The 25,085-nt window shown below is 48.3% G+C and overlaps 1 protein-coding gene across 1 annotated transcript in view; it reads right to left on the bottom strand.

The window, feature by feature from the left end:
* Positions 1 to 25,085, bottom strand: part of zanl (zonadhesin, like) — a 123,384-nt gene that overhangs the window by 26,449 nt on the left and 71,850 nt on the right. The window contains exons 65-81 of the mRNA XM_068756186.1: positions 24,823 to 24,971; positions 24,361 to 24,489; positions 23,965 to 24,097; positions 23,593 to 23,734; positions 23,002 to 23,195; positions 22,284 to 22,422; positions 18,839 to 18,955; positions 18,509 to 18,633; positions 17,596 to 17,741; positions 17,114 to 17,257; positions 16,714 to 16,821; positions 16,186 to 16,355; positions 11,635 to 11,837; positions 10,806 to 10,948; positions 4,342 to 4,591; positions 3,215 to 3,392; positions 2,940 to 3,048 (exon numbers count right to left, since the gene is read on the bottom strand). Coding sequence (XP_068612287.1) covers positions 2,940 to 3,048; positions 3,215 to 3,392; positions 4,342 to 4,591; positions 10,806 to 10,948; positions 11,635 to 11,837; positions 16,186 to 16,355; positions 16,714 to 16,821; positions 17,114 to 17,257; positions 17,596 to 17,741; positions 18,509 to 18,633; positions 18,839 to 18,955; positions 22,284 to 22,422; positions 23,002 to 23,195; positions 23,593 to 23,734; positions 23,965 to 24,097; positions 24,361 to 24,489; positions 24,823 to 24,971 — 2,579 coding nt within the window. The remainder of the gene's footprint in view (positions 1 to 2,939; positions 3,049 to 3,214; positions 3,393 to 4,341; positions 4,592 to 10,805; positions 10,949 to 11,634; positions 11,838 to 16,185; positions 16,356 to 16,713; positions 16,822 to 17,113; positions 17,258 to 17,595; positions 17,742 to 18,508; positions 18,634 to 18,838; positions 18,956 to 22,283; positions 22,423 to 23,001; positions 23,196 to 23,592; positions 23,735 to 23,964; positions 24,098 to 24,360; positions 24,490 to 24,822; positions 24,972 to 25,085) is intronic.

Raw genomic sequence — 25,085 nt, 5'->3', positions numbered from 1 at the left:
CGGGGTAGACTGAATGAAGCACCATCAGCCCTCCTGACCACCAACATTCACTCTCTCACTACATTTACACAGGTGGGTGAAGTGTCTTGCCAAAGGACACAACAACAGGATGGGAATAGGAATCAAACCGCCAACGTCTCGATCATAGAACGACCCGCTCAATCACCTACGCCACCGTCGCCCCCAAACGTGTGTGTGAGAGAGTTAAGGCTGTGTGTGTGTGTGCGTGTGTGCGTGTGTGTGCGTATGACACAGAAGCTGCAGAAACTGACAGCAAAGCACCGTCTGTCTGAGAGAAAACCGCAGGGCATTAATGGTTATTTAACTAGCAAGTTATTTTAGTTACATTTTTCGTTCAAGTTCGTATTTTTCTAAATTTTGACAAAAATATTTTCAATTTTACTGCAAATGAATATCCAAATATCGGTTATCGGCCTCCTAGATTACTAACAATCGGTAACGGCCATAACAGTCGATCAGTCAGTCGATCCCCAGCATGAAGGGGTGGCTCAGTCGGTAGAGTGGGCCGTCCAGTGATCGAATCCCAGCTCTGACTGTCTGCATGTCACGGCGTGTGAATGACGCTGAGTGTGAATGTGTGTGTGAATGGGTGAGTGTGAGGCCTCATGTAGAGCGAAGGTGGAAGAAGTGCTCGATAAGTGCAGAACATTTACCATTACACTCAGTGGGATAATCACAGTTTGATGATCTTGATGTGCTGCTTACATTCAGAATCAGAATCAGGTGTTTATTGTCAGCGAGGGTTCACAGACTAGGAATGTTTCTCTGTGAAGTCGTGCTACATGTAACAGTAATGACTAATTCAGAAAACATACAAGTACAGACACATCACAAAACAGCAGCAGCAAGAGTGGATACACAGATGTGTATTAGCAGCAGTAAAACTAGTATAATCACGCAGTGCAAAGAGAACAGTGCAAGTTATCGGTTATGAAATGTCCAAGAGTCCGGGACAGAAAATTAAGTGTTCATGAGTCTTACAGCCGAGGGGAAGAAGCTGTTCTTGTGGCGGGAGGTTCTGGTCCGGATGGACCGTAGCCTCCTGCCTGAGGGGAGAGGGTCAAAGAGTCCGTGTCCAGGGTGAGAAGGGTCGGCTGTGATCCGACCTGCACGCCTCCGAGTCCTGGAGACATACAGGTCCTGGAGGGACGGCAGCTTGCAGCCGATCACCTTCTCCGCAGCACGTACAATGCGCTGCAGTCTGTGTCTGTCCCTGGTGATGGCGCCAGCGTACCACACGGTGATGGAGGAGGTGAGGACGGACTCCACGATGGAGGTGTAGAACTGCACCAACATCTGGGTCGGCAGCTTGAGTTTCCTCAGCTGCCGCAGGAAGTACATCCTCTGCTGAGCCTTCTTGATGACGGAGCTGATGGTCGGCTCCCCCTTGAGGTCCCGGGTGATGGTGGTGCCCAGGAAGCGGGAAGAGTCCACGATGGAGATGGGGGTAGGGGAGTCTGTGAGGGCGAGGGGGGGCGGTGGGGCTGTGGAAGCTTCTCTCTTGTGAGCGCACAGTGGAGCGTGGAATTAATTCTAATGAAATGATCAACATCATCACAGCGCTAGAGAAATCTGAACATAGCCCAGGGGGGGGCAAACGTTTTGACTCGTGGGCCACAATGGGTTCTAAAAGTTGACAGAGGGGCGGGGCCAGGACGAGATGGGTGGAGTATTTGTGTGAACTAATATTAATGACATGTAAAAGCCATTGCATGAAAGGATTTGGCTTTTGACAGATAACATTACAGGGGGGGGGGGGGGGGACGGAACGTCATTGTGTGTTTGCAGTGTAAAAAGTGTAAACCGTATAATGACAATAAAAAGGTAAAATGAATGAGGTTTAATTATAATAAAAGTTTATGATATAATTTGGACAAGTTTGGCGGGCCGGATTAAAAAGACAGGGTTCCTGTCTTTTATCCAGGGTTCCTGTCTTTAATCCAGGGTTCCTGTCTTTAATCCAGGGTTCCTGTCTTTAATCCAGGGTTCTTGTCTTTAATCCAGGGTTCCTGTCTTTAATCCAGGGTTCCTGTCTTTAATCCAGGGTTCCTGTCTTTAATCCAGGGTTCTTGTCTTTAATCCAGGGTTCCTGTCTTTAATCCAGGGTTCTTGTCTTTGATCCAGGGTTCTTGTCTTTGATCCAGGGTTCCTGTCTTTAATCCAGGGTTCTTGTCTTTAATCCAGGGTTCCTGTCTTTAATCCAGGGTTCTTGTCTTTGATCCAGGGTTCTTGTCTTTGATCCAGGGTTCCTGTATTTAATCCAGGGTTCCTGTCTTTAATCCAGGGTTCTTGTCTTTGATCCAGGGTTCCTGTATTTAATCCAGGGTTCTTGTCTTTTAATCCAGGGTTCCTGTCTTTAATCCAGGGTTCTTGTCTTTTAATCCAGGGTTCCTGTCTTTAATCCAGGGTTCTTGTCTTTTAATCTCGGGTTCTTGGTCTCAGGGTTGAAGCAGTTTTCAGGCTTCATTGACTCGTTTTCTTGCTCGTCTCCAGATATGATGCAGAGCAGATTTGGTGCATGAGTCACCTGTTGATGAACCGTGTTTTAAATCTGACTCCTGATTTGTCTGTAAAAAGAAACTTTCTTTTCTTGGAGGTTGTCGGCTCCTCTTCTTCCTCTTCTTCCTCCTCCTCAGTTGGACTTTTCTCCTTTGTAAGAACGTTCTAATAGACGTTTGTTTTTGACTAATTTTCGCTAGTTTACAGGTCTATTTTTTTTAGTAATGAGTCACGTGACCCAGAAGAGTCACAGGCGAATGTTACGTTGGAGAAAATCCAGACTCTAGTAATCAATACAACGGAAATTTTACAAATTCTAATTTTTTCTTTAACCGGTACCGGTGGTTAGTACGGGTGGTCGTAAGCCGTGCAGGTCGTAACTCGGACAGGACCTGTATATGAACGGTGAAATGACTCACCCAGGACGTGTGTCAGGAACCTGCCAGCTGTCTCCCAGCTCATTGGTGGTAGCAGCCGGTGTGTTGTCTCGTTTCAGGTTGTCATCCTTTGAATTCCCATTGAAATTTCCTGCCGGGGAAGCAACCATTAAGACTTACCACAAAATGGTTCAACATGGAGGCGAAGCATTTAGACCTGCTATTTGTGGAATGTGAAAGTACTGCACCGTTCGGCCATCATAGAATGAGGAGCCTGGGATCGGACACAGACAGTTGATAATCCTGCTGGTTCTTACCACACATGCCACAGAGCAGGCCGTTGTAGGACGTGGGCATGGAAACATCAGCATGGTGGTCACCATTGTAACGCACCTGCAGGCCAAAGGACGTCTCCAGGACAACAAACCTGCCACTCAAGTAGATCTTGATGCCATCAATGGAGGTGATCGGTGGGACAACCGCTGTCCCATTGACCTGAAGGACAGAGGGGAGAGCTTTCTGCACCACTGCTGCTTTAAATGAGGATATACTTGTATAAATGCATATTGTTGGCCACTAAGTTATCATCTTGATGTTTTAGTAGCTTCATTTGATAACACTGTTCTTCTTTCCATCTGATCATGTATGATTTGGTATTTGGCATATAGGAAATAAGAGTTATATTGAGATTAGATCAGTTTTAGCGCATGTTGTAATAAAAACATTACATAAATGTGCATGTAGATCAGGGGTGCCCTGAATTACCATAATCCACCAACAAGCAGAGGAAAATGAGATTTTGACTCTTCAAGCCGACATCGAACTGAAGTCAAGACCTCGTGGACAGTTCTGGAGGACACGTCCCCCAACATGAGGACATGTGCCGCCTCCTTCACTGCATTATTCGGCTCCACTTATTTATGCGAGTCAGCCTTTTTCCACATGAACATCATTAAGTCCAAGTCCCGTTCCACCATGACGGATGAACATTTGGAAATGTGCTTGAGGCTGAGTCAGCAGCGACTGTCCGGACTACGCATCCCTGATTCAAGTCAATGCAAGTCAAAGTAAACTGATGTAAATACTTTTTGTATTTACATCAGTTTACTGTTCATAGTTAATTAAATTGTGTTGTGCAATATTGGCTCATGCGGTTACACAGGGTACATCAGCATACATTTGAAAATACTTCTATGTTTAGCATTTCTTTCGTGGGTAGATCTTTGTGACTTGGTCATTTTAAAAGTAGCTCGCATGCTGAAAAAGTGTGAGCACCCCTGCTGCAGATAATAAAGCTTTTAGTCATTTAGGACTTGTTGTGTTTGCCTTGGTGGAGGTAAACCCAGTGCCCTTCTAGTTCCTAGTTGAAGGCGAGAGATTAGTAATCTAGCACACTGTAGCCCTTCGTCAGAGGCTGCAGGAGCACTAAACGGTCCTCTCTTACCTGGACTGAGCGTCTCTTGCCAAGGATGACAGTCACTCCGCTCACATAGATGACCACAGCCCTCACATAGGAAACCTTCTTGTTACTTCCTCTGTGTTCATTCTGGGTGTCTACTACGAAGTACGGCAAGTCAGTGGAGATGTTGCAAGGTTTGGTCAGGGTGTAGGAGCAGGCCCCCATGTAATGGTGGGTGTGTTTGTCAAAGGTGTTGTAGTGAGGATCACCACATACAGAACAGATGCCATTTCCTGGACAAGAGAGACAAGAAGTTGGTTTAAGGGCGTTCATGAAAGCACATATGTGTTTAGTTTGGATTGAGCATGAACGAGTTTCATTAAAAATCCCATATTCTACCCTTTTTCCACAAGTTAACGCAGTTCCCAAACACCGATATGACATATCTGTGCCAGTCTTTGGCCCATCATTTCTGTATCAAGCAGAAGCTGCAGGACAGCGTCCCTCATTTCTGTCACACAAAACTCCGTCAGAAACGCTCTAACCCCGGAAGCAAAAGTACGTTCATAGGGAGCACGCTACCATGGTAACTGTGAGGGACGTATCAGCATACACACAAACAATGCTCCCTCTAATTTTTCATGCGTCTGACCAAACACACGAATAATAATACATTTTATTTTAAATGCACTTTACATTTGAAAGCAAATCTCAAAGTACACAATAAAAAATAAATAACGTAAAAACAAGCGATAAAAATCAACAAATAAAACAGATCAAATCAACAAGCAAAGGATGTGTGTACTGTGGTCCCGCGAGCGTCCTGGAACTCCGATTACAATGGCATCTATTAGCTGCGTAAAAACATGTGAATCTCATTATTAGCCGGAGCAGCCAGTCACCAACTCAGTGGAAAATAGCACGGAATGAATTTTTACGTGTTTAGGTTATTTTCAATTTAGGTTGGATTTTATTTTTGTGCACAACCTAGATTTTCACTGTACGAAGACCATATCAGCTGTGCGTAATTACGCACGAGCGCACCTTAGAGGGAACGTTGCAGACAAACATTTTTTGCCATTTTGCGGGGACATTACCACACAAATTAACTTTATCCAATCTGCTCTTCTTCTTTGACTCATGCAGGAGACAGAGGGAGAGCTAGATGTGTGGAGCGCAATCAGGGGCCGAGGGTCTCTTCACACACACACACACACACGGTGCGATGACAGCATGTGGGATCATAGTAAAAATGCTGCAGCATAACTGAAACGTTGATTGAGGTGCCGGCAACAATGATTCTACTGTTTGGCCGCACACAGTACTGTAGGGTTAGCGAGCTTGAGATTCTTGGTGACCCCGTTTGAGAATGGACCTCTGAATTTCAGTTCGTGTTGAGGTTCCAAGAGCAGAATAATCTCAGGATGGAATAAAAATACTTTGAATCATCCATCCATCTTCAAACTGTTTATCCGGGGTCGGCAGCCTAAGCAGGGAAGCCCAGACTTCCCTCTCCCCGGTCTTCTAGCTCTTCCGGGGGACCCCGAGGCGTTCCCAGGCCAGCCGAGAGACATCGTCTCTCCAGCGCGTCCTGGGTCTTCCCCGTGGTCTCCTCCCAGTGGCACATGCCCTGAACACCTCACCACGGAGGCGCCCCCCGGACACCTCATCTGCGGATGACGGAGCGTCTCACCCGATCTGTTAGGGAGAGCCCAGCCCCCCTACGGAGGAAGCTCATTTCAGCCACTTGTACCTGCGAGCTTGTTCTTTCGGTCACTACCCAAAGCTCGTGACCATAGGTGAGGGTAGGAACGGAGATTGACCGACAGGTGAGGGCAGGAACAGAGATCGACCGGCAGGTGAGGGTAGGAACGGAGATCGACCGGCAGGTGAGGGTAGGAACGGAGATACCGACAGGTAAGGGCAGGAACGGAGATCGACCGGCAGGTGAGGGTAGGAACGGAGATCGACCGACAGGTGAGGGTAGGAACGGAGATCGACCGGCAGGTGAGAGTAGGAACGGAGATCGACCGGCAGGTGAGGGTAGGAACGGAGATCGACCAGCAGATAAAGGTAGGAACGGAGATACCGACAGGTGAGGGTAGGAACGGAGATCGACCAGTAAATGGAGAGTTGACGGTGAAGAGAGCGCAGACACAGGGACGCACGCACGCATGTGCACGCTCATCTTGTGCACATTTCCCCCTCCTGATGTCAGAAGGGGATCGATTTCTTCCAGACGTGTTTTAGGAGGTGATTACAGACCTACCAAACTACCAAGAATCAGTGCCTGTATGTTGTAGTTTACCCCAATAAACAAGAGGGTAGCCTCCCTCCACCTTCGGGTGGGGGGACGGAACCTGACTGTTGTTTGTGCCTATGGTCCAAACAGCAGTTCAGAGTATCCACCCTTTTTGGAGTCCTTGGAGGGGGTACTGGAGAGTGCTCCATCTGGGGATTCCCTCGTTCTGTTGGGGGACTTCAACGCCCATGTTGGCAATGACAGTGAGACCTGGAGGGGTGTGATTGGGAGGAATGGCCCCCCTGATCGGAACCCGAGTGGTGTTTTGTTATTGGGCTTCTGTGCTCGTCACAGATTGTCCATAACAAACACCATGTTCAAGCATAAGGGTGTCCATATGTGCACTTGGGACCAGGACACCCTAGGCCGCAGTTCGATGATCGACTTTGTAGTTGTCTCACCGGACTTGTGGCCGCATGTCTTGGACACTCGGGTGAAGATAGGGGTGGAGCGGCCGATCGGTGCTGTGGCCGTAAGGTGGTTGGTACCTGTCGTGGCCGCAATTCCCGAACCTCTTGGTGGACACCGGTGGTGAGGGATGCCGTCAAGCTGAAGAAGGAGTCCTATCAGGCCCTTTTGGCTTGTGGGACTCCGGAGGCAGCAGACAGATACCGACAGTCCAAGCGGAGTGCAGCTACTGTGGTTGCTGAGGCAAAAACCCGGGCATGGGAGGAGTTCGGTGAGGCCATGGAAAACAACTTCCGGACGGTTTCAAAGAGGTTCTGGACCACCATCCGGCGTCTCAGGAGGGGGAAGCAGTGCACGGTCAACACTGTGTATGGTGGGGATGGTGCGCTGCTGACCTCGACTCGAGATGTCGTAGATCGGCGGAGGGACTACTTTGAAGACCTCCTCAATCCCACCAACATGCCTTTTAGTGAGGAAGCAGGGCCTGGGGACTTGTGGGTGGGCTCCTCTATCTCTGGGGCCGAGGTTGCCAAGGTAGTTAAAAAGCTCCTCGGTGACAAGGCTCATCAGGGGTTGATGAGATCTGCCCAGAGTTCCTTAAGACTCTGGATGTTGTAGGGCTGTCATGGTTGACACGACTCTGCAACATTGCATGGACATCGGGGGCAGTGCCTTTGGATTGGCAGACCGGGGTGGTGGAGGAGTTCAAGTACCTCGGGGTCTTGTTCACGAGTGAGGGAAGGATGGAGCGAGAGATTGACAGACGGATCGGTGCAGCGTCTGCAGTGATGCAGACTCTGCACCGATCCGTCATGTTGAAGAGAGAGCTGAGCCGAAAGGCGAAGCTCTCGATTTACCGGTCGATCTTCGTTCCTACCCTCACTCATGCATGCCAGGTCCACCACTCCAGCACCCATCAAAACTCGTTATGAGAGTTAACTCCGCCCACAGATCTCTGAGTCAGTGGAGGTTGCTGGTTCAGTGTTTGTGGCTCTCACTATGCTCTCTCTCTTTTTCCTCAGATCTGAGAACTTGGTGATCCAGACTTTCCTCTAGAGGCTGATGTGAACCTGGTGTATTGGGACAACTCTTGGTGATGATTGGATGAAGGGGTAGAATTAAGGGGCACAAATAAATCCATTGCACTTTCTTCTCAGAACACTGTGTATTTGTCACTTTGTGTTTGTCCATGTTGTGTGTTCACTGCGGTGTGCACAGCCCTCTACGGCGGTAAGCAGGTAATAAAACTAATAAAATAGGAATAGGCTAGTCTGCCAAGAGGGCAGGTGACGGTCACGATCACTATAAGAATAAAAAGCACAGAACTCTAACAGAGACCGACGTTGTGTACGTTGTTACTGTGGAGCACGAATGCAGACAAGGTAAAAAAAGAAAGGAGATAGGGTGAGAAGCTCAGTCATCCGGGAGGAGCTCGGAGTAGAGCCGCTGCTCCTCCGCGTTGAGAGGAGCCAGATGAGGTGCATCTATTCAGGATGCCTCCTGAACGCCTCCCTGGTGAGGTGTTCAGGGCACGCCCCACCGAGAGGAGACCACGGGGAAGACCCAGGACACGCTGGAGAGACTATGTCTCTCGGCTGGCCTGGGAACGCCTCGGGATCCCCCCGGAAGAGCTAGAAGAAGTGGCCGGGGAGAGGGAAGTCTGGGCTTCCCTGCTTAGGCTGCTGCCCCCGCGACCCCCCCGGATAAGCGGAAGAAGATGGATGGATGGATAGACCCTTAAAAAATGACCCACTACTATTTAGGTATGCTACGCAGCCAAAACATTGTTGAATATAAGATTAATTATTTTAGCTTCAATAATAATAAACACAAGTTAATAATGAAGACCTTAAGGAAACATCTCACAAAAGAACCTGTACCTAAATGGGACGCACCTGAGCCCCAGTAAGTTGTCTGTTAGTACATATTCCCAAAGTTTCAAGAGAACGGCTTCAATTTAGCTGAAACAAACAGTGCATGGTCCAATGTTTGGTGGGGGGGGGGGGGTGATTCAACAAAGTCTGTCTACTTCCTTTGTCTTCTTTTTTCCAATAAAAGGGTTGGAACATCTCTGAACTCTCTGTAGGGTTCTACCTTTGAACTAGAGGTTGACGTCATTGTCCGATTTCTATATCTGAGATTAGCTCATCATTTACTGTCACTAAATGCAACAGTTTCCAATCTTTTGTCCAGTCCAAAGTTGACAACATTTACAGTTCCCTTGATTTTTCCACAACTCACCCAGCTCCTCCTGATTCACCGCTCTCTAGTTCCACTCAGCATCTATTTCACTTCACACCCATCTTGTCTGTACAGCTCACTAAACTTCAGGCATTAAAACTCCAGCTTGCTCCTGGATCTCATTCCCTCCTCACTCATCAGAACTCGTCTCCCCATAATCTCTCCTCTGATCACTAATCATAACCTCCTCACTCACTTCTGGCTCTGTCCCACAGTCTCTCAAGCTGGCAGCTATTACCCCAATACTCAAAAAACCTGGTCTTGACCCTGACAACCTCTCAAATTTCCGGCCCATATCCAACCTCCCCTTTCTGTCTAAAATTCTAGAGCGTGTCATTGCTGCACAACTTCAGACTCACCTCAACGCCAACAGTCTGCTGGAACCATTCCAGTCCAGCTTCTGTCCTAAACACTGAAACAGCTTTACTCAAAGTCACCAACGATCTCCTCTGATTCCGGCCACCCTCAGCATCCTCGTCCTTCTGGACCTCACCGCAGCATTTGACACTCAAAAACCCTACATAAACTGCAATACATTCAAAACTCCGCTGCTCGCCTCCTCACCCACACCGCTCCCGTGAACACATCACCCCGGTCCTTAAAAACCTTCACTGGCTCCCGGTCCCCCAACGAATACAGTTCAAAGTCCTCCTCATCATTTTCAAAGCGCTCCATAATCTGCCCCCCCCCACCTCACAGATCTGCTCCACCATCACACCCCATCTCGTTCCCTCCGCTCCTCCGACCCCAACCTCCTGTCCCTCCCCTGAAGGACCAAGCTCCGAAGCTGGGGAGACAGAGCCTTCTCCGTCGCTGCCCCCACACTCTGGAACTCATTACCCCAAACACTAAGAGCCTGTTCTGATCAGAACACCTTCAAGAAAGAACTAAGAACCCATCTGTTCAACATTGCTTTTAATGCCTAATTTTAGCTATTTTCTTTTCATCTTTATATTTTATTGTCTCTATTGCTTTGTTGTTTTTAACTTATGTATGTGTTCTGTGAAGCAACTTTGACTATTTAGAAAAGCGCTATATAAATAAAATATATAATTATTATTATTATCATTCTTTTTATAGGTGAGTTTGTGTCTTCAAAGAACCCAGAAGGAGACTTTCATATTCTACATTTGTAGCTGGAAGCTAAGTGGAATGTGATGAGAAAATAAACACAAAAACAAAGACAGAAGGGATAGACATTATTAACATACTTGTTGGGTCTGGTGTGGTTGGTCCAGGAGTTGATGGGTCTGGTGTGGTTGGTCCAGGAGTTGATGGTTCTGGTGTGGTTGGTCCAGGAGTTGATGGGTCTGGTGTGGTTGGTCCAGGAGTTGATGGTTCTGGTGTGGTTGGTCCAGGAGTTGATGGTTCTGGTGTGGTTGGTCCAGGGGTTGATGGTTCTGGTGTGGTTGGTCCAGGAGTTGATGGTTCTGGTGTGGTTGGTCCAGGAGTTGATGGTTCTGGTGTTGTTGGTCCAGGAGTTGATGGTTCTGGTGTGGTTGGTCCAGGAGTTGATGGTTCTGGTGTGGTTGGTCCAGGAGATGGTTTTGGTGTTGGAAGAGGGAGACATTCATATTGTCCATCTTGTAACTGGCAGCTCTCAGTGGTTGGATTGCAGCTGCTGTTGTGACACTGAATCAAACCTCCACTGTGACACAAACACTTCTGCTCACAACCCTCCAAGTACCAGTGATCACCAGCCTGACAAACACACACAAACACACACACACACACACACACGAGTGAACTGGTGAACAGGTGAACACACACTCAATCAGGAGTTTCCTCGGAGAACAACAAAGCAGCACAATAGGGCTGGGCTGACCTGGGACAAATTCCCAGGCCATTATTGATCCCGTCTGTCCGTAGTGATCAGCCATGAAGGTAACGGCCATTCAAGCTTTGGCCAATCAGAAGTGTCCGAGCTGATTGAGACCCCCATGTCCGTGACTGGCCCAGTCTTTGGGCTCTTGTTTCTGGCTATTTGTGATGCGGCAGAGTGACTGAACTCTTAGTAGAAACAGGACAAGATTTGAGGATTTGCTTTGCAATGCATCTCTGCCATAATTGATCACTTCCCTCTTTGTGAATACTTTCACCTGATTGTAGTAGGACAAATGTTTCTGGAATATTTGCAGGAGCATTTCTCTACCTGATTGAAATGCAGGCTCTTAGCTATGTCGAATCTTTCCTCTCTGCTCACTGCTCATTTCTATGTTCATCTTTGACTTTGGTGTATTTCCAACATTGCTTTGGAAGCTTTTTGAGCCGTTTCTGACTCAGGTAAAAGAACAGAACACAGACCACCTGATGGATGGATGGATGACACTTCTACCACCGAGCCACAGCTGCCCAATCGGAACGTACAGCCAGTTGTTGGCACTTACAGGATGATAGGATCCGCTGGCATCAGCACAGCCGCAGTCTTTCAGTGTTACACACTTGTCGTTGCTGAGGATGAAGCCGGAGTCACACTCACAACCCTCCACACAAACATCCTCACAGCCAGGCGGTCCCACCACAGCGAGACATGTCTCTGGACAGGAGCTCACACATAAGGAGTAGGAGCTGTTGGGAGGACAGTGCAAGGCTGCATGGAGAGGCAAAAGGATGAAGGGTGAGGGAGGGGTGAGGAAGGAGGAGGAGAGAAGAACAACAGTTGGATTTCAGTACTACTGTGGAGTTCTCCAGTCTTGGTCTTGAGACCACTTTTTAAGGGTCTCGGTCTTGTCTCGGTCTGGGACAGGGTGGACTCTGGATTTTTGATCCAGACCGGTCGAGACCATCCTGTCTCACGCCACTGATCTCTAGAGCAACACAGGACCATCCTGTCTCACCCCACTCATCTCTAGAGCCATGCAGGGCCATCCTGTCTCACCCCACTCATCTCTAGAGCAACGCAGGGCCATCCTGTCTCACCCCACTCATCTCTATAGCCAGGCAGGGCCATCCTTTCTCACCCTCCACATCTCAAGAGCCAGGCAGGACCATCCTGTCTCACCCCACTCATCTCTATAGCCAGGCAGGACCATCCTGTCTCACCCCACTCATCTCTAGAGCCAGGCAGGACCATCCTGTCTCACCCCACTCATCTCTATAGCCAGGCAGGACCATCCTGTCTCACCCCACTCATCTCTAGAGCCAGGTAGGACCATCCTGTCTCACCCCACTCATCTCTAGATCCAGGCAGGACCATCCTGTCTCACCCCACTCATCTCTAGATCCAGGCAGGACCATCCTGTCTCACCCTCCTCATCTCTAGAGCCAGGCAGGGCCATCCTGTCTCACCCCACTCATCTCTAGAGCCATGCAGGGCCATCCTGTCTCACCCCACTCATCTCTAGAGCAACACAGGACCATCCTGTCTCACCCCACTCATCTCTAGAGCCATGCAGGGCCATCCTGTCTCACCCCACTCATCTCTAGAGCCATGCAGGGCCATCCTGTCTCACCCCACTCATCTCTAGAGCAACACAGGACCATCCTGTCTCACCCCACTCATCTCTAGAGCCAGGCAGGACCATCCTGTCTCACCCTCCTCATCTCTAAACCCAGGCAGGACCATCCTGTCTCACCCTCCTCATCTCTAGAGCCAGGCAGGGCCATCCTGTCTCACCCCACTCATCTCTATAGCCAGGCAGGACCATCCTGTCTCACCCCACTCATCTCTAGATCCAGGCAGGACCTTCCTGTCTCACCCTCCTCATCTCTAAACCCAGGCAGGGCCATCCTTTCTCACCCCACTCATCTCTAGAGCCATGCAGGACCATCCTGTCTCACCCCACTCATCTCTAGATCCAGGCAGGACCATCCTGTCTCACCCCACTCATCTCTAGAGCAACACAGGACCATCCTGTCTCACCCCACTCATCTCTAGAGCCATGCAGGGCCATCCTGTCTCACCCTCCACATCTCAAGAGCCAGGCAGGACCATCCTGTCTCACCCCACTCATCTCTATAGCCAGGCAGGACCATCCTGTCTCACCCCACTCATCTCTAGAGCCAGGCAGGACCATCCTGTCTCACCCAACTCATCTCTAGAGCCAGGCAGGACCATCCTGTCTCACCCCACTCATCTCTAGATCCAGGCAGGGCCATCCTTTCTCACCCCACTCATCTCTAGAGCCAGGCAGGACCATCCTGTATCACCCAACTCATCTCTAGATCCAGGTAGGACCATCCTGTCTCACCCTCCTCATCTCTAGAGCCAGGCAGGGCCATCCTGTCTCACCCCACTCATCTCTAGAGCCAGGCAGGGCCATCCTGTCTCACCCCACTCATCTCTAGAGCAACACAGGACCATCCTGTCTCACCCCACTCATCTCTAGAGCCATGCAGGGCCATCCTGTCTCACCCTCCACATCTCAAGAGCCAGGCAGGACCATCCTGTCTCACCCCACTCATCTCTAGATCCAGGCAGGACCATCCTGTCTCACCCCACTCATCTCTAGATCCAGGCAGGACCATCCTGTCTCACCCCACTCATCTCTAGATCCAGGCAGGACCATCCTGTCTCACCCCACTCATCTCTAGAGCCATGCAGGACCATCCTGTCTCACCCAACTCATCTCTAGAGCCAGGCAGGACCATCTTGTCTCACCCTCCTCATCTCTAAACCCAGGCAGGACCATCCTGTCTCACCCCACTCATCTCTAGATCCAGGCAGGGCCATCCTGTCTCACCCCACTCATCTCTAGAGCCATGCAGGACCATCCTGTCTCACCCTCCTCCTCTCTCGAGCCAGGCAGGACCATCCTGTCTCACCCAACTCTTCTCTAGAGCCAGGCAGGACCACCAAAGCTTCTAGAGAAAGCAGTTTCCAGTCAGCTGTGTGAATTCTTACAAGACAATCAGTTATTTGAGGTTTTCCAGTCGTGTTTCAGAGCTCATCATAGCACAGAGACAGCATTAGTTAAAGTCACCAATGACCTTTAATAGCGTCTGATAATGGACTTGTCTCCGTGCTTATTTTATTAGATCTCAGTGCAGCCTTTGACACAATAGATCATCAGATTCTGTTACAGAGGCTGGATCAATCTGTTGGTGTTAGAGGATCTGCATTGAACTGGTTTAGATCATATTTATCTGATAGATTTCAGTTTGTACGTGTTCATGATGAATCTTCTACGTACACTGAAGTTAAATATGGAGTTTCACAGGGTTCAGTGCTTGGACCTATTCTGTTCACGCTGTATATGCTTCCCTTAGGTAACATTATTAAGAAACACAGCATAAATCTCCACTGCTATGCAGACGATACTCAATTGTACCTGTCAGTTCAGCCAGACAAAGTCGATCAGTTGGTTAGACTTCAGACGTGCCTTAAGGACATTAACTCCTGGATGACCGAGAACTTCCTGTTATTAAATCTAAATAAAACTGAGGTTCTGGTTCTTGGGCCAAAGCATCTCAGAAATGTTTGTTCTAGTGTTGTAGATGAACTAGATGGCGTCTCAGTGTCCACCAGCACCACTGCCAAGAATCTGGGGGTAATCTTTGATCAGGACCTGTCCTTTCAGTCCCAGATAAAGCACGTTTCAAGGACTGCGTTCTTTCACCTTCAGAATATTTCAAAGGTCAGGCACCTACTAACCCGAAAAGATGCAGAACAAATAGTCCATGCTTTTGTGACTTCCAGACTGGACTACTGCAACTCCTTACTGTCCGGCTGCCCAAAAAGGTCTATTAAACATCTCCAGCTAATCCAGAATGCAGCAGCTCGTGTTTTGACAGGAACCAGACTGAGAGAACACATTTCCCCTGTTCTGGCGTCTCTGCATTGGCTTCCTGTTAGGGAACGGATTGAATATAAAATCCTTCTACTCACTTTTAAAGCCCTCACTGGCCAGGCCCCTCCTTACCTTACAGAGATGATTATCCCGTATTGCCCCACTAGAACCCTGCGGTCCCAAAACGCTGGCCTGCTCGTGGTTCCAAACATGTCCAAGAGCAGACAGGGGGGCGGAGCTTTCAGTTATCAAGCTCCTTTATTGTGGAATCAGCTCCCTGATTGGTTCGTGAGACAGACACCATCTCTATGTTCAAGAGTAGACTAAAGACTTTCCTTTTTAACAAAGCTTATAGTTAATCGATACAGTAATCAATATAATCAATATGCTGTCATTAGGCAGCATTGGTGGCTGAACATCATGACACACTGAGCTCCTACCCCTTTATCTGATTATTCATGTTATAAATATATGTCAGTAATATCTCTCTCTTCCCTGTAGTCTTGTTCTTGCTCTCCCGCTGTTTGTCCCTCTCTCTCTTTCAGGTCCTTCTGTCCGTAGTGCTGCAGAACCTGGACCTGTGTCCCTCACCGCTGATGTCCACGTCGCTAGCATTAGCATTTATAGCATTATATCGCTAGCATTAGCATCTTATTTTTGTCTGCTCCTGCTCTGTCTCGCTATCGCTTCCCTATCCATCTCCTTGTTTTTGACTCGTCTCCGACCTGCCATTCTTTCTCTCTCTCTCTCTCTCTCTCTCTCTCCCTCTCTCTCCCTCTCTCTCTCTCTCTCCCTCTCTCAACCCAGCCGGTCAGACAGATGGCCGTCCACCATGAGCCTAGGTTCTGTCCAAGGTTTCTGCCCGTTAAAGGGAAGTTTTTCCTTGCCTCCGTTGCTTTTGTGGGTCAAGTTGGGTTCTGTGTTTCCCTGCAGGTCTTTCCCTGCTAATCCTGTAAAGTGCCTTGAGATGACTTTATGTCGTGATCTGGCGCTACATAAATAAAACTGAATTGAATTGAATTGAATTGAATTGAATTGAATTGAATCCTGCCTCTGCGACCCGATCCCCAGACAGAGAGACCAACTTCAGAAATGGTCGTGTTCCCAAAGAAGCCCTGAAGGAAATGCTTTATGCAATAAGGACGTCCTGTGGGCCAAACAGAAGCAGAGATGAAAATGGCAGACCGATTGTCCTGCTAGAGTACTCACGGCAAAAGTCTGGCGTCCTCCACTGGTGGACTTTGGCTCCTGCACTCTGGCAGACATCAGTGTAGGCCTGGAGCTGGTCACACAGTACATGCTGTGTGCCGTTGTACTGGCACATGTCATACACACAGCTCTGGAAGTATGGAGAGGGCTCCACGAGACTGATACAGTCCCTGGAAGACACACAAACGCTTATTGGTGGCTGCCCCAACTTAGATGGTCATTATACCATATTATCCACATTGATCTATTGTTATTGTTTTACCCTTTTAATATACTCAAACTTCATTTTATTTAAATACTGCCTCATGTTATTTACTACAGACAACATTATAGGACATGTCTTGTGTAGCATTGTTAATGTAGCATCATTATCATACACATTCATGCATGAGTCAAATAAAATGTAAAAAGCTAGATTGTTTGTGATTGCACATTGTACTTTAACAAGCGGTTCTGGTTCTACGTCAGGACGCAGTAGAATTCTCTGTAAGCTGATCAAACTGGGAAAAGAAAAGTCTCTTTCTATACCTGAAGGGTCCGGTGGGGTCTTTTATCTTGCCACATTTGTCCGGTTTCACCACCTCTGCCTCCAGTGTGGGGTCACAGTCTGGGTCAGGTGTGGTCCCTGGGGTACACCTGACCAAAACAAGCAGGGTGACCACAGGTCATATTCCATGTTTTCATTCCTCTTAAACAATCGGGAAGAATTCAGACAGACAGGTATACACACTCACTGCATACATCCAGAGCAGAAAACAGCTACCTTCATTCTGAGCACAGCAGTCAGACGTCTTCATAAAACGACATGCTTTGACTAAGAATCATATGTGCTCCATCTGGTCCGTGTGCACTGTGTGTATTAAGTACCAGTATAACAGGTGTAGCTTGTATCTCAATCATATGTTTGTAGGAGACGAGGTAAACTCACGACGCATCCTCATCCTCCTCCGTCTGCCAGCTGTTCCCAAAGTCATTGACGTTTCCTATCAGAGTCCCATCTGGTTTGGTGAAGTCATTGTCTGGGTTTCCATCATAGTCACCGCAAAGGCCACACGTCTGGTTGGAATAAGAGCTGAAGGGACAAAGACAGAGAGCATATTGGATTAAGAGAAGTAGAGGAATGTCCTGAGGAGAATTGAAACAATCCTGTTCAGCTCCTCAATGTCATTCCACAAGCAAAGAGGAGCATGCAGAAACGGCTTGTCTTCTCTGCTCTTCTTAGCCAGGGCATCATCAGAGGAAGAACCAACGTAATACACATGACGGGAGGATGTATTGATAGCCTTTCTTCATGACCTTTGAACTTCACCTGAACCTGGATTTTTCACATCATATACCTCTTTGGTATTCAATTATTCAATTCAGACAGTGATCGGGTGACGCAACAAGACCTCAAACCTCGATACCAACCTCGGTACTGAGATCTGGGCATAATGATTTCCATCCCAGCGCACTTGGAGTCCAAAGGACGTCCGCAGGATGACATACTGACCAGCAAGACTGAGAGAGAGGAGAGGAGAGGGGGAGTGAGGGAGGGACACCTGCAATCCATTCACCTGCAAGAGAGAAGACAGGGAGGTACAGGTAAACAAGGAGCCCAGGTAAAAAGAGCGTTCAGGTACAGAGATTAAGATCCATCCAGCCATCCTTCCCTCAGCAGGGATTTCCCTCCTTCCCTTGCCCCAGACACATCCTACAACTCTTCCGACAGGCATTGTGTGCTGACAGAGAAAACCAGTTTGATCCAGATCAAGTAGATGGGAACAGGAATGAATTAGGGGAGGGGGGAGTGGGGATAGATTTCTAGAATTACGACTTTACAGGAGATAAAAGTCAAGGAATGAGAATGAGATGAAAGCATGGAACCTGTGTGAGTGTGACCGGTGATTATGTCACCGAAACAAAAACAATAATGTCCTGGCGGGATGTCTGTTCTGACTCTCAGGTATATGGTTGGAAGTGTTTTATGTTGTTGTGGTTGTTTATGTTTTTCAGCGTTGGGCGGGGTTCTGCAGTCAGCTGACTGAGGGGACGGACGCGGAGTCGGGGCATTGGATCAATTGTTCAGTGATCTGTTGGTAATGCCTCAGTGTTTAGGTCGAGGGAGACTGCGCAGTCAAAACATTAGATAGATCGATTGTTCAGTAATCGGTTAGAAATGCCTCAGGGTCTAGGTAGGGGGAGGCGCGCGCTCTCTTCCTCATTCAAAAAAAACAGTGAACGACAAAGCTGTGTCGCGCTTTATTTCACTCTTTCTCACGACTATTCCCTTTGTTTAAGGGCTTAACATGAGCGGACTGGTTCCAGTCTTTCCCATACTGACCAGTGTCTTCCTGGCCTTCATCAGGGTCACAGTGTTCCCATCCACAGTCACATAGAGTTTTCTCAGGTAGGACACATGTGACAATCCTCTGTTTTCATTCTTTCCCTCCACTGAGAACCAAGGACCTGGACAGGAGCCACATCACCACCACACATTTTAACATCACTGTGGTTCAATAGATTCATTTTCAGGCTTACTTTATACCTCTCCTTGCTACAAATACCTTTTGAGCAGAAAACTGTGCTTGACAGGAATTCCAAAACACTGGAAATCTGTTCCGGTGCAGTGGAACCAAAGTCAGGAAGAAGAAAGAATGAAACGTGTTCCTACCTGTGTTGTTCTTGCAGCTTCTGGCTAGTGTGTAGGTACATGATCCCATGTAGCTGTAGAACTTCTTGTCAAACGTGTTGTAGTGAGGATCACCAGACACCACGCAGTCCTGAGAGCCTGAGACAGGGGGACAAGCAGCTTGAACAACACCACAGATAAGATAACACAAGATATTCCTTTGTTATTAGTCACACAATGCAGCCTCGTGGTGCGGCTAGCTGGAGCTAACGTAGCATTGCCGGTTTCTCCCTTGAGCCGGTCCCAAGCCCAGATAAATGCAGAGAGATGCGTCAGGAACGGCATCCGGAGTAAAGATTTGACAAATTTGTTCAATTCCAAATCAACTTGAATAAGAAAGTCATACCAGATCAGACGAGGCCCGGGTTAACAATGACCGCTAGCAGCGTTGTTAACCCACGGGACACTTCTGGACACTGGATTACTGTGGGTCAAAGACAGAGACGAAGGAGACGAGGAAGACGAGTGCATCAGCACCGAGAGAAGAGGGAATGGAAGAGTTCAGGACTGAGAGTAGAGACTCTGAATGTTGGGACGATGACGGGAAAAGCTAGAGAGCTGGTGGACATGATGATGAGGAGGAGGAAGGTGGATGTGTGTCCAGGAGACCAGGAGGAAAGGAAGCAAGGCTAGAAGCTGAGGAGCAGGATTCAAGTTGTTTATAACAGAGGAGAGGAAAGAGGAATGGAGGAGGAGTTATCTTGAAGGAGGAGTTGGTGCAGAGTGTTCTAGAGGAGAAGGAGAAGTTCTTACGCTCCACAGGTAGGAGGTGAGTTAGAGGAGAAGGAGAAGTTCTTACGCTCCACAGGTAGGAGGTGAGTTAGAGGAGAAGGAGAAGTTCTTACGCTCCACAGGTAGGAGGTGAGTTAGAGGAGAAGGAGAAGTTCTTACGCTCCACAGGTAGGAGGTGAGTTAGAGGAGAAGGAGAAGTTCTGGACTGACTTAGATGAAGTGCTTCAGAGCATCCTAGCAGAGAGAGAGTTCTGATTGGAGCAGACCTCAATGGGCGTGTTGGTGAAGGAAATAGAGGAGATGAAGAAGTGACCCAAACCACAAGCCCTGGTTGACCCAGAAGGTCCAGCAGCTGTTAAGAGTCAGAAACACCGCTTTCAGGTGAGAGGACAGAGTTCTGAAGAGAAGCATCAGAGAGGCCAAGTCTGACTGCAGGAGGAGGATCAAGGTCCACCTGGAGAGCAACAACAGCAACCAGGTACAGCAGGGAGTCCAGCACCTGACCAACTACAGGACCAACCCCAGAGTTGCTAACGGCGGTGACTCACTGGCAGAACATCTGAATAGCTTGTTTGCCCACTTGGAGGTGAACCACCCTGAAGCACCTCCACTCCACTACACGGTCAAAAGCAGTTTACAGTTTACGCCTCACGTTGACGGAACATGATGCGAGGTGCACACTGCAGGCTGTGAACCCATGGGCGTCCACTGGACCCAAAGGGGTCCCGGGACGAGTGCTAAAGGACTGTGCAGACCAGCTGGTTGGAATCTTCACAAGGACCTGCAACCTATCCCAGTCCTTTGTCCCACCATGCCTGAAGTCCTCCACCATAATCCCCCTGGCCATAAAAGCACACATCTGCGGCCACCAGCCTCGGTACGGGAACCCCACAAGGCTGTGTGCTAAGCCCCCTGCTCTACACCACATACACCTACGACTGCACACATCACAGTAACACACTAGTGACATTTGCTGACATCTCTGGGAGGGATGAATCTGCATACAGGGCTGGGGTGAAGTAGCTGACCAGATGGGGCAGTGGTAATAATCTTCTGCTCAACACAGCAAAGGAAATAAACATTGATTTCAGCAGAAACTAAATGGACTCCACCATTGTGTGCCAGCAGGGAGGAGGTGGAGAGGGTGGCGGACTTCCGCTTCCTGGGAGTAAACATGGAGGAGGCTTGACCTGGAGTGTGAACACCTCTGTGCTAATAAAGAAGGCCCAGCAGAGACTACACTTCCTGGGTGCTCAGGAAGAATAGCACGAGACAGAGACTGCTGGAATCAGTCTACAGCTGTTCTGCAGAGAGTGTGTGTGTGTGTGTGTGTGGTACACCAGCTGCACGGTGGCCCAGAGGAAGTCACTCCAAGAGGTCATTAGTACAGCCCAGAATGGAATTGGCTGCCCTCTCCCCACACTGGAAGAACTATAAAACTCCCGCTGTCTTCAGAAAGCCACAGACTTTGTCAAATACACCTCTGATTTTTTGACTATGCTAGCACCTCCTGGTATTCCAACATCAAAATGTCCCTGAAAACCAGGCTCCAAACCTCCCAAAACAAACTGATTGGGCTACTCCTCAATCTGGGGCCCATGACCCACCTTCTTCCTGGACATTTTGCTAGCCTAAAATGGCTCAGGGTAGAAGACAGGGTTAAACAACTCAAAATGGGATTGGCATTTAAAATAGTCAATGCAGCTCTGCCCTCAGTCCCCTCAATCCCTGCATACCTGAATAAACACCTCCACAGATTTAGTGACACCCACAGCCACAACACTAGAGGGAGCTCAAACAACAACCTGATTACCCCCTCCTACAGGACTAACATGGGTAAATCATCTTTCTACAATACTGCCCCCTAAGGGTGGAACTGTTTGACTCCTGCCCTCAAAACATGCACCTCTTTGGCCTCCTTCAAAACGGCCCTAAAAATACACCTTTCAGGGGGACAGAAACGGAGATAGTCATCACGACTCTCTCCGGATCAACCCCCCCCCCCCCCCCCTTTTTTGTCCACCTACGTTGTACATATTAAGTGTCTTTTTAATTTATTGTTATTTTGCATCAATGGAGTAATTTAATATTAGTTTTATTTGTATTGTTAATTGTCGATGATTTATGTACGAAGGACTTTCAACGGAAACAAGACCGCAAGGGCTTTTTAGAAATGCTCCTCTTAGACAGGATGTTTGACTGTACTTGTACTGTAATACACGCTACTGTTTACTGTACTTGTACTGTAATATATACTATTGTACTTGTAATCTAACATTCTATCTAATAAATATATTCATCATCATCTGATCTGCTACCATCATGCAGGAAGTACCGATCTACCCGAACCCAAACCTGGGCCAAGAAGGTCACAGGTTCAAATCCCCGTTGAACATACATTTCGTCACAAAGATGATGGCAGAATGTTTGGGTTGTCCTGAGAGACGCTACATATTCTGACTGCCCTTCTGTCAAAGTCGTGGTTATTTCAACGTTTCAATGGAACTAACTGCACAGTGAAAAAGGAAAAGGTATCCCTGATGAGAATGAATGAAAATCATTTCAGGTGTGAACAATGTATGACATCACTTCCTGTCAAACTCCTGCAGAGGAGTGCCTGTGATCCTGATCTTGTTTCTGTCAGTAATAAATGTCCAGTTCAGGAATGGCTGCAATGCAGTGGGTGTAAACTCACCAGTGGGGTAGCATCCCAGCTCCCCGTCCTGGACTTTACATTCGTGTGATGGGGGACAGTCGGAGGCAGCGCAGGTGATAAAGGGAGCGTCACACCTACACCTGATGCTACAGTTTTCCACGTAGAACTCCTCTCCAGGCTGACACACACATTCAAAGAAGAAACACGAATGTAGCTTGAATAAGGAGGCGGGGTTCAGTGAACGAGGTGTCGTGCTGTGTTGGGGAACAGCTGGGTGCCTTTCCCAGCATGTCTTATAGCAGGGTGTCTGGGGGGGTCATGTTGGTGCTTGTTCCTTGTATGATTTGATGCTTCCACGCCCCGCCGTTACGTGTTGCATCATTTCCTGTCTTCGGTGTCTGACCTCCTTCCCTCTCGTTGTCACACCTGCTCCTCATTCCCTTCGTCACCCTGCCTTCTTCTCCCTCCCTCTGTCTTCAGTCCTCGGCCAGTTTGTTGAAGCTCACAGTTACGGTCCAGCCTTTTTCTCACGCCGTAGCCATGGTCTCTTTCCTGAACCTTTGCCTGCTTTTTGACCTCGCCTTTTGCCTTACGATTTGGGTCCCTTTGCCAGCGTGGCCTGTTTTCTGTGCACCGAACCTCTTTTCTGGATTAAACCCATCTGTTCCGCGTCCTTGACAGAGGGGGCGTGTAGCGCCGGGTGTGACTGAATGATTGCAGCACCAAATGATAGCCCATCAGACCAACTTCACCGTACCTCAAAATACTGGCCTTTGTGTTGGCAGCCGCAAGAATGGCTCTGGACACATTTCCCAGCACTCAGGACATAGCCGGGGTCACACACACAGGCCTCTGAGCAAGGTCCACTGCAGGAGGGCGGTGTCCCAGTACAAGTCTCCTGGCAGGGGTCTGCACAGGGACTGTAGTGGCTGTTTGGGGGGCAGGTTAGAGCTAGAAGTGGATGGGACAGAGAATTTAGTCATGAGTAGGGAAGCGATAATCTCACTCCAGATTATCAATCTGACTTCAATAAATCTTGTTTAAGTATAACTTTTGTAACTATAGGAAATACAAGATTGTCATTCAAGTGTAGAAATCTAAATCTGAACTCAGTGGAAATGCAGCCGTTCAACAGAAGTTCAGTTCTTCAGGTGCAGCTGCTTCAAAAGCAGCGTGAAATGAACGTCTAGTTGGAAGAACATGTTGCATCGATAAGCATCGCTGAATTCCGTGACTTCCAGGACCTCCTCAAACCACTGGGGGGGGGGGGATCATTTCATTCCCTTCAGCTCTCTGAAATTGCTTTAGGCCCGTTCTCAGTGCCTTCCTTCCTTTCATAGACACTCACGACAAAATGTTTCATTTCTCCAGGGTCCAATGTTGACCCCTCGGTCCTGGCACTCATTCACGTAGGCTTCAACGGCTTCACACAGTATAGGCTGGGCTCCGTCCAGCGCACACAAATCAAAGACACAATCTCTGAAGTAACTCTGAAAAGACACATTTCATTTGGTCAGTTACAATATTCATTCCATCTTCATCAGAAACACTAACGAAACTTTGGGCTCCTCTTTTTCACATTTGTTGCTTCAGAAAAGTGAGTGAAAGTCAACGTTTCAACAGAAGCAGACTCAGAGAAGGACACAGGCTGTGGCTCAAGCCGACTGCAAAGGTGCCATGGAAACAGCGACTGTGTGTAAATGTGTGTGTGCTGCCTTACGTTGGGGTTGACTCTGGGGTGGCACACGGCAAACGGACCTGATGGATCCAGCAGCATGCCACAGTATCCGGAGCTCTCATACAGTTCTTCCTCGTGGCACACAGGGATGGTGGTGTTGGGGTTGTAGTTACACCTGCCACCACAGACAACTTTTGGTTATTGATCGTAGTTGGGGGATAATAACTTCTCCAGCCACCGACAGAGCTTCATAGAATTCACCTTTAATCCAGATTATAATATTTCAAGTACATTCCAAAATGTACGTGATCCATATCCTCCTAAAAATCAACTAATCACCTCTCCACATTCCTGGGAATACACTCCTGGAATGTAAGCTCATGTTTTGTGTAGCGTGTAACATGTGGGCGTGTGCAGGAAGCAACATCTGCTACTAACCCAGCGTCAGTGTTCCAGCTTTGTCCAAAGTCCTTGGCATTGCTGGCAAGTGATCCATCTGGTTTACGGAAGTCGTTGTCGGTGTCTCCATTGTAGTCTCCACACAGCCCACACAGCTTGTTCTGGTAGCTAAGAAAGACAGTGTACATGGAATAACCACCAGAGTTACCCTGAGAACATTTACTGAACAAAGTCGTTTCAGTTACTCCACAGAGATATTTTCAGTAAAGCACAGCTGGGAACAATCTGAACACGACATTTCAACGATCAGTTCAACAGTTGAAGTGTTGCTCTAAATCATCCCATAGAACTCTTGCAGCAGACACTCTGATGCTTTTGTAGTAGTACTAGTACTACTACAACAATAAGGCCAATGAAGCCAGCACCAAGCTGTCGCTATATATCTACATAGATCTAGAGATATAGAGACAGTCTCCCAGGAGCACAGCAGTCCTCACTCACTCTCTGGTCACTTTGATGTCCATGAAATGGTTTCCATCGTAGCGAACAGTCAAACCAAATTGGGCGGCCACAGTGTAGAACCGTCCTGACTTGAACACTGAGACTCCGGGGGCTGGAGTCAGTGGCAGGTTTACCTTGGTCCCGTTCACCTAATGGGGGAGGCAGCAATGTGTTTCAAATCTGTCCCTGCAGAACGTTTGACCGACAGCCACCAAGCTACAAGCATGTTCAACTCGTCCCATCATCATCATCTCGTTTCTTAC

The sequence above is a fragment of the Brachionichthys hirsutus genome, chromosome 23 (assembly GCF_040956055.1).
Source record: "Brachionichthys hirsutus isolate HB-005 chromosome 23, CSIRO-AGI_Bhir_v1, whole genome shotgun sequence".
Lineage (NCBI taxonomy): Eukaryota > Metazoa > Chordata > Actinopteri > Lophiiformes > Brachionichthyidae > Brachionichthys > Brachionichthys hirsutus.
Note: the sequence above shows the minus strand (reverse complement) of the source record. Positions and strands in the feature narration are given on the sequence as shown.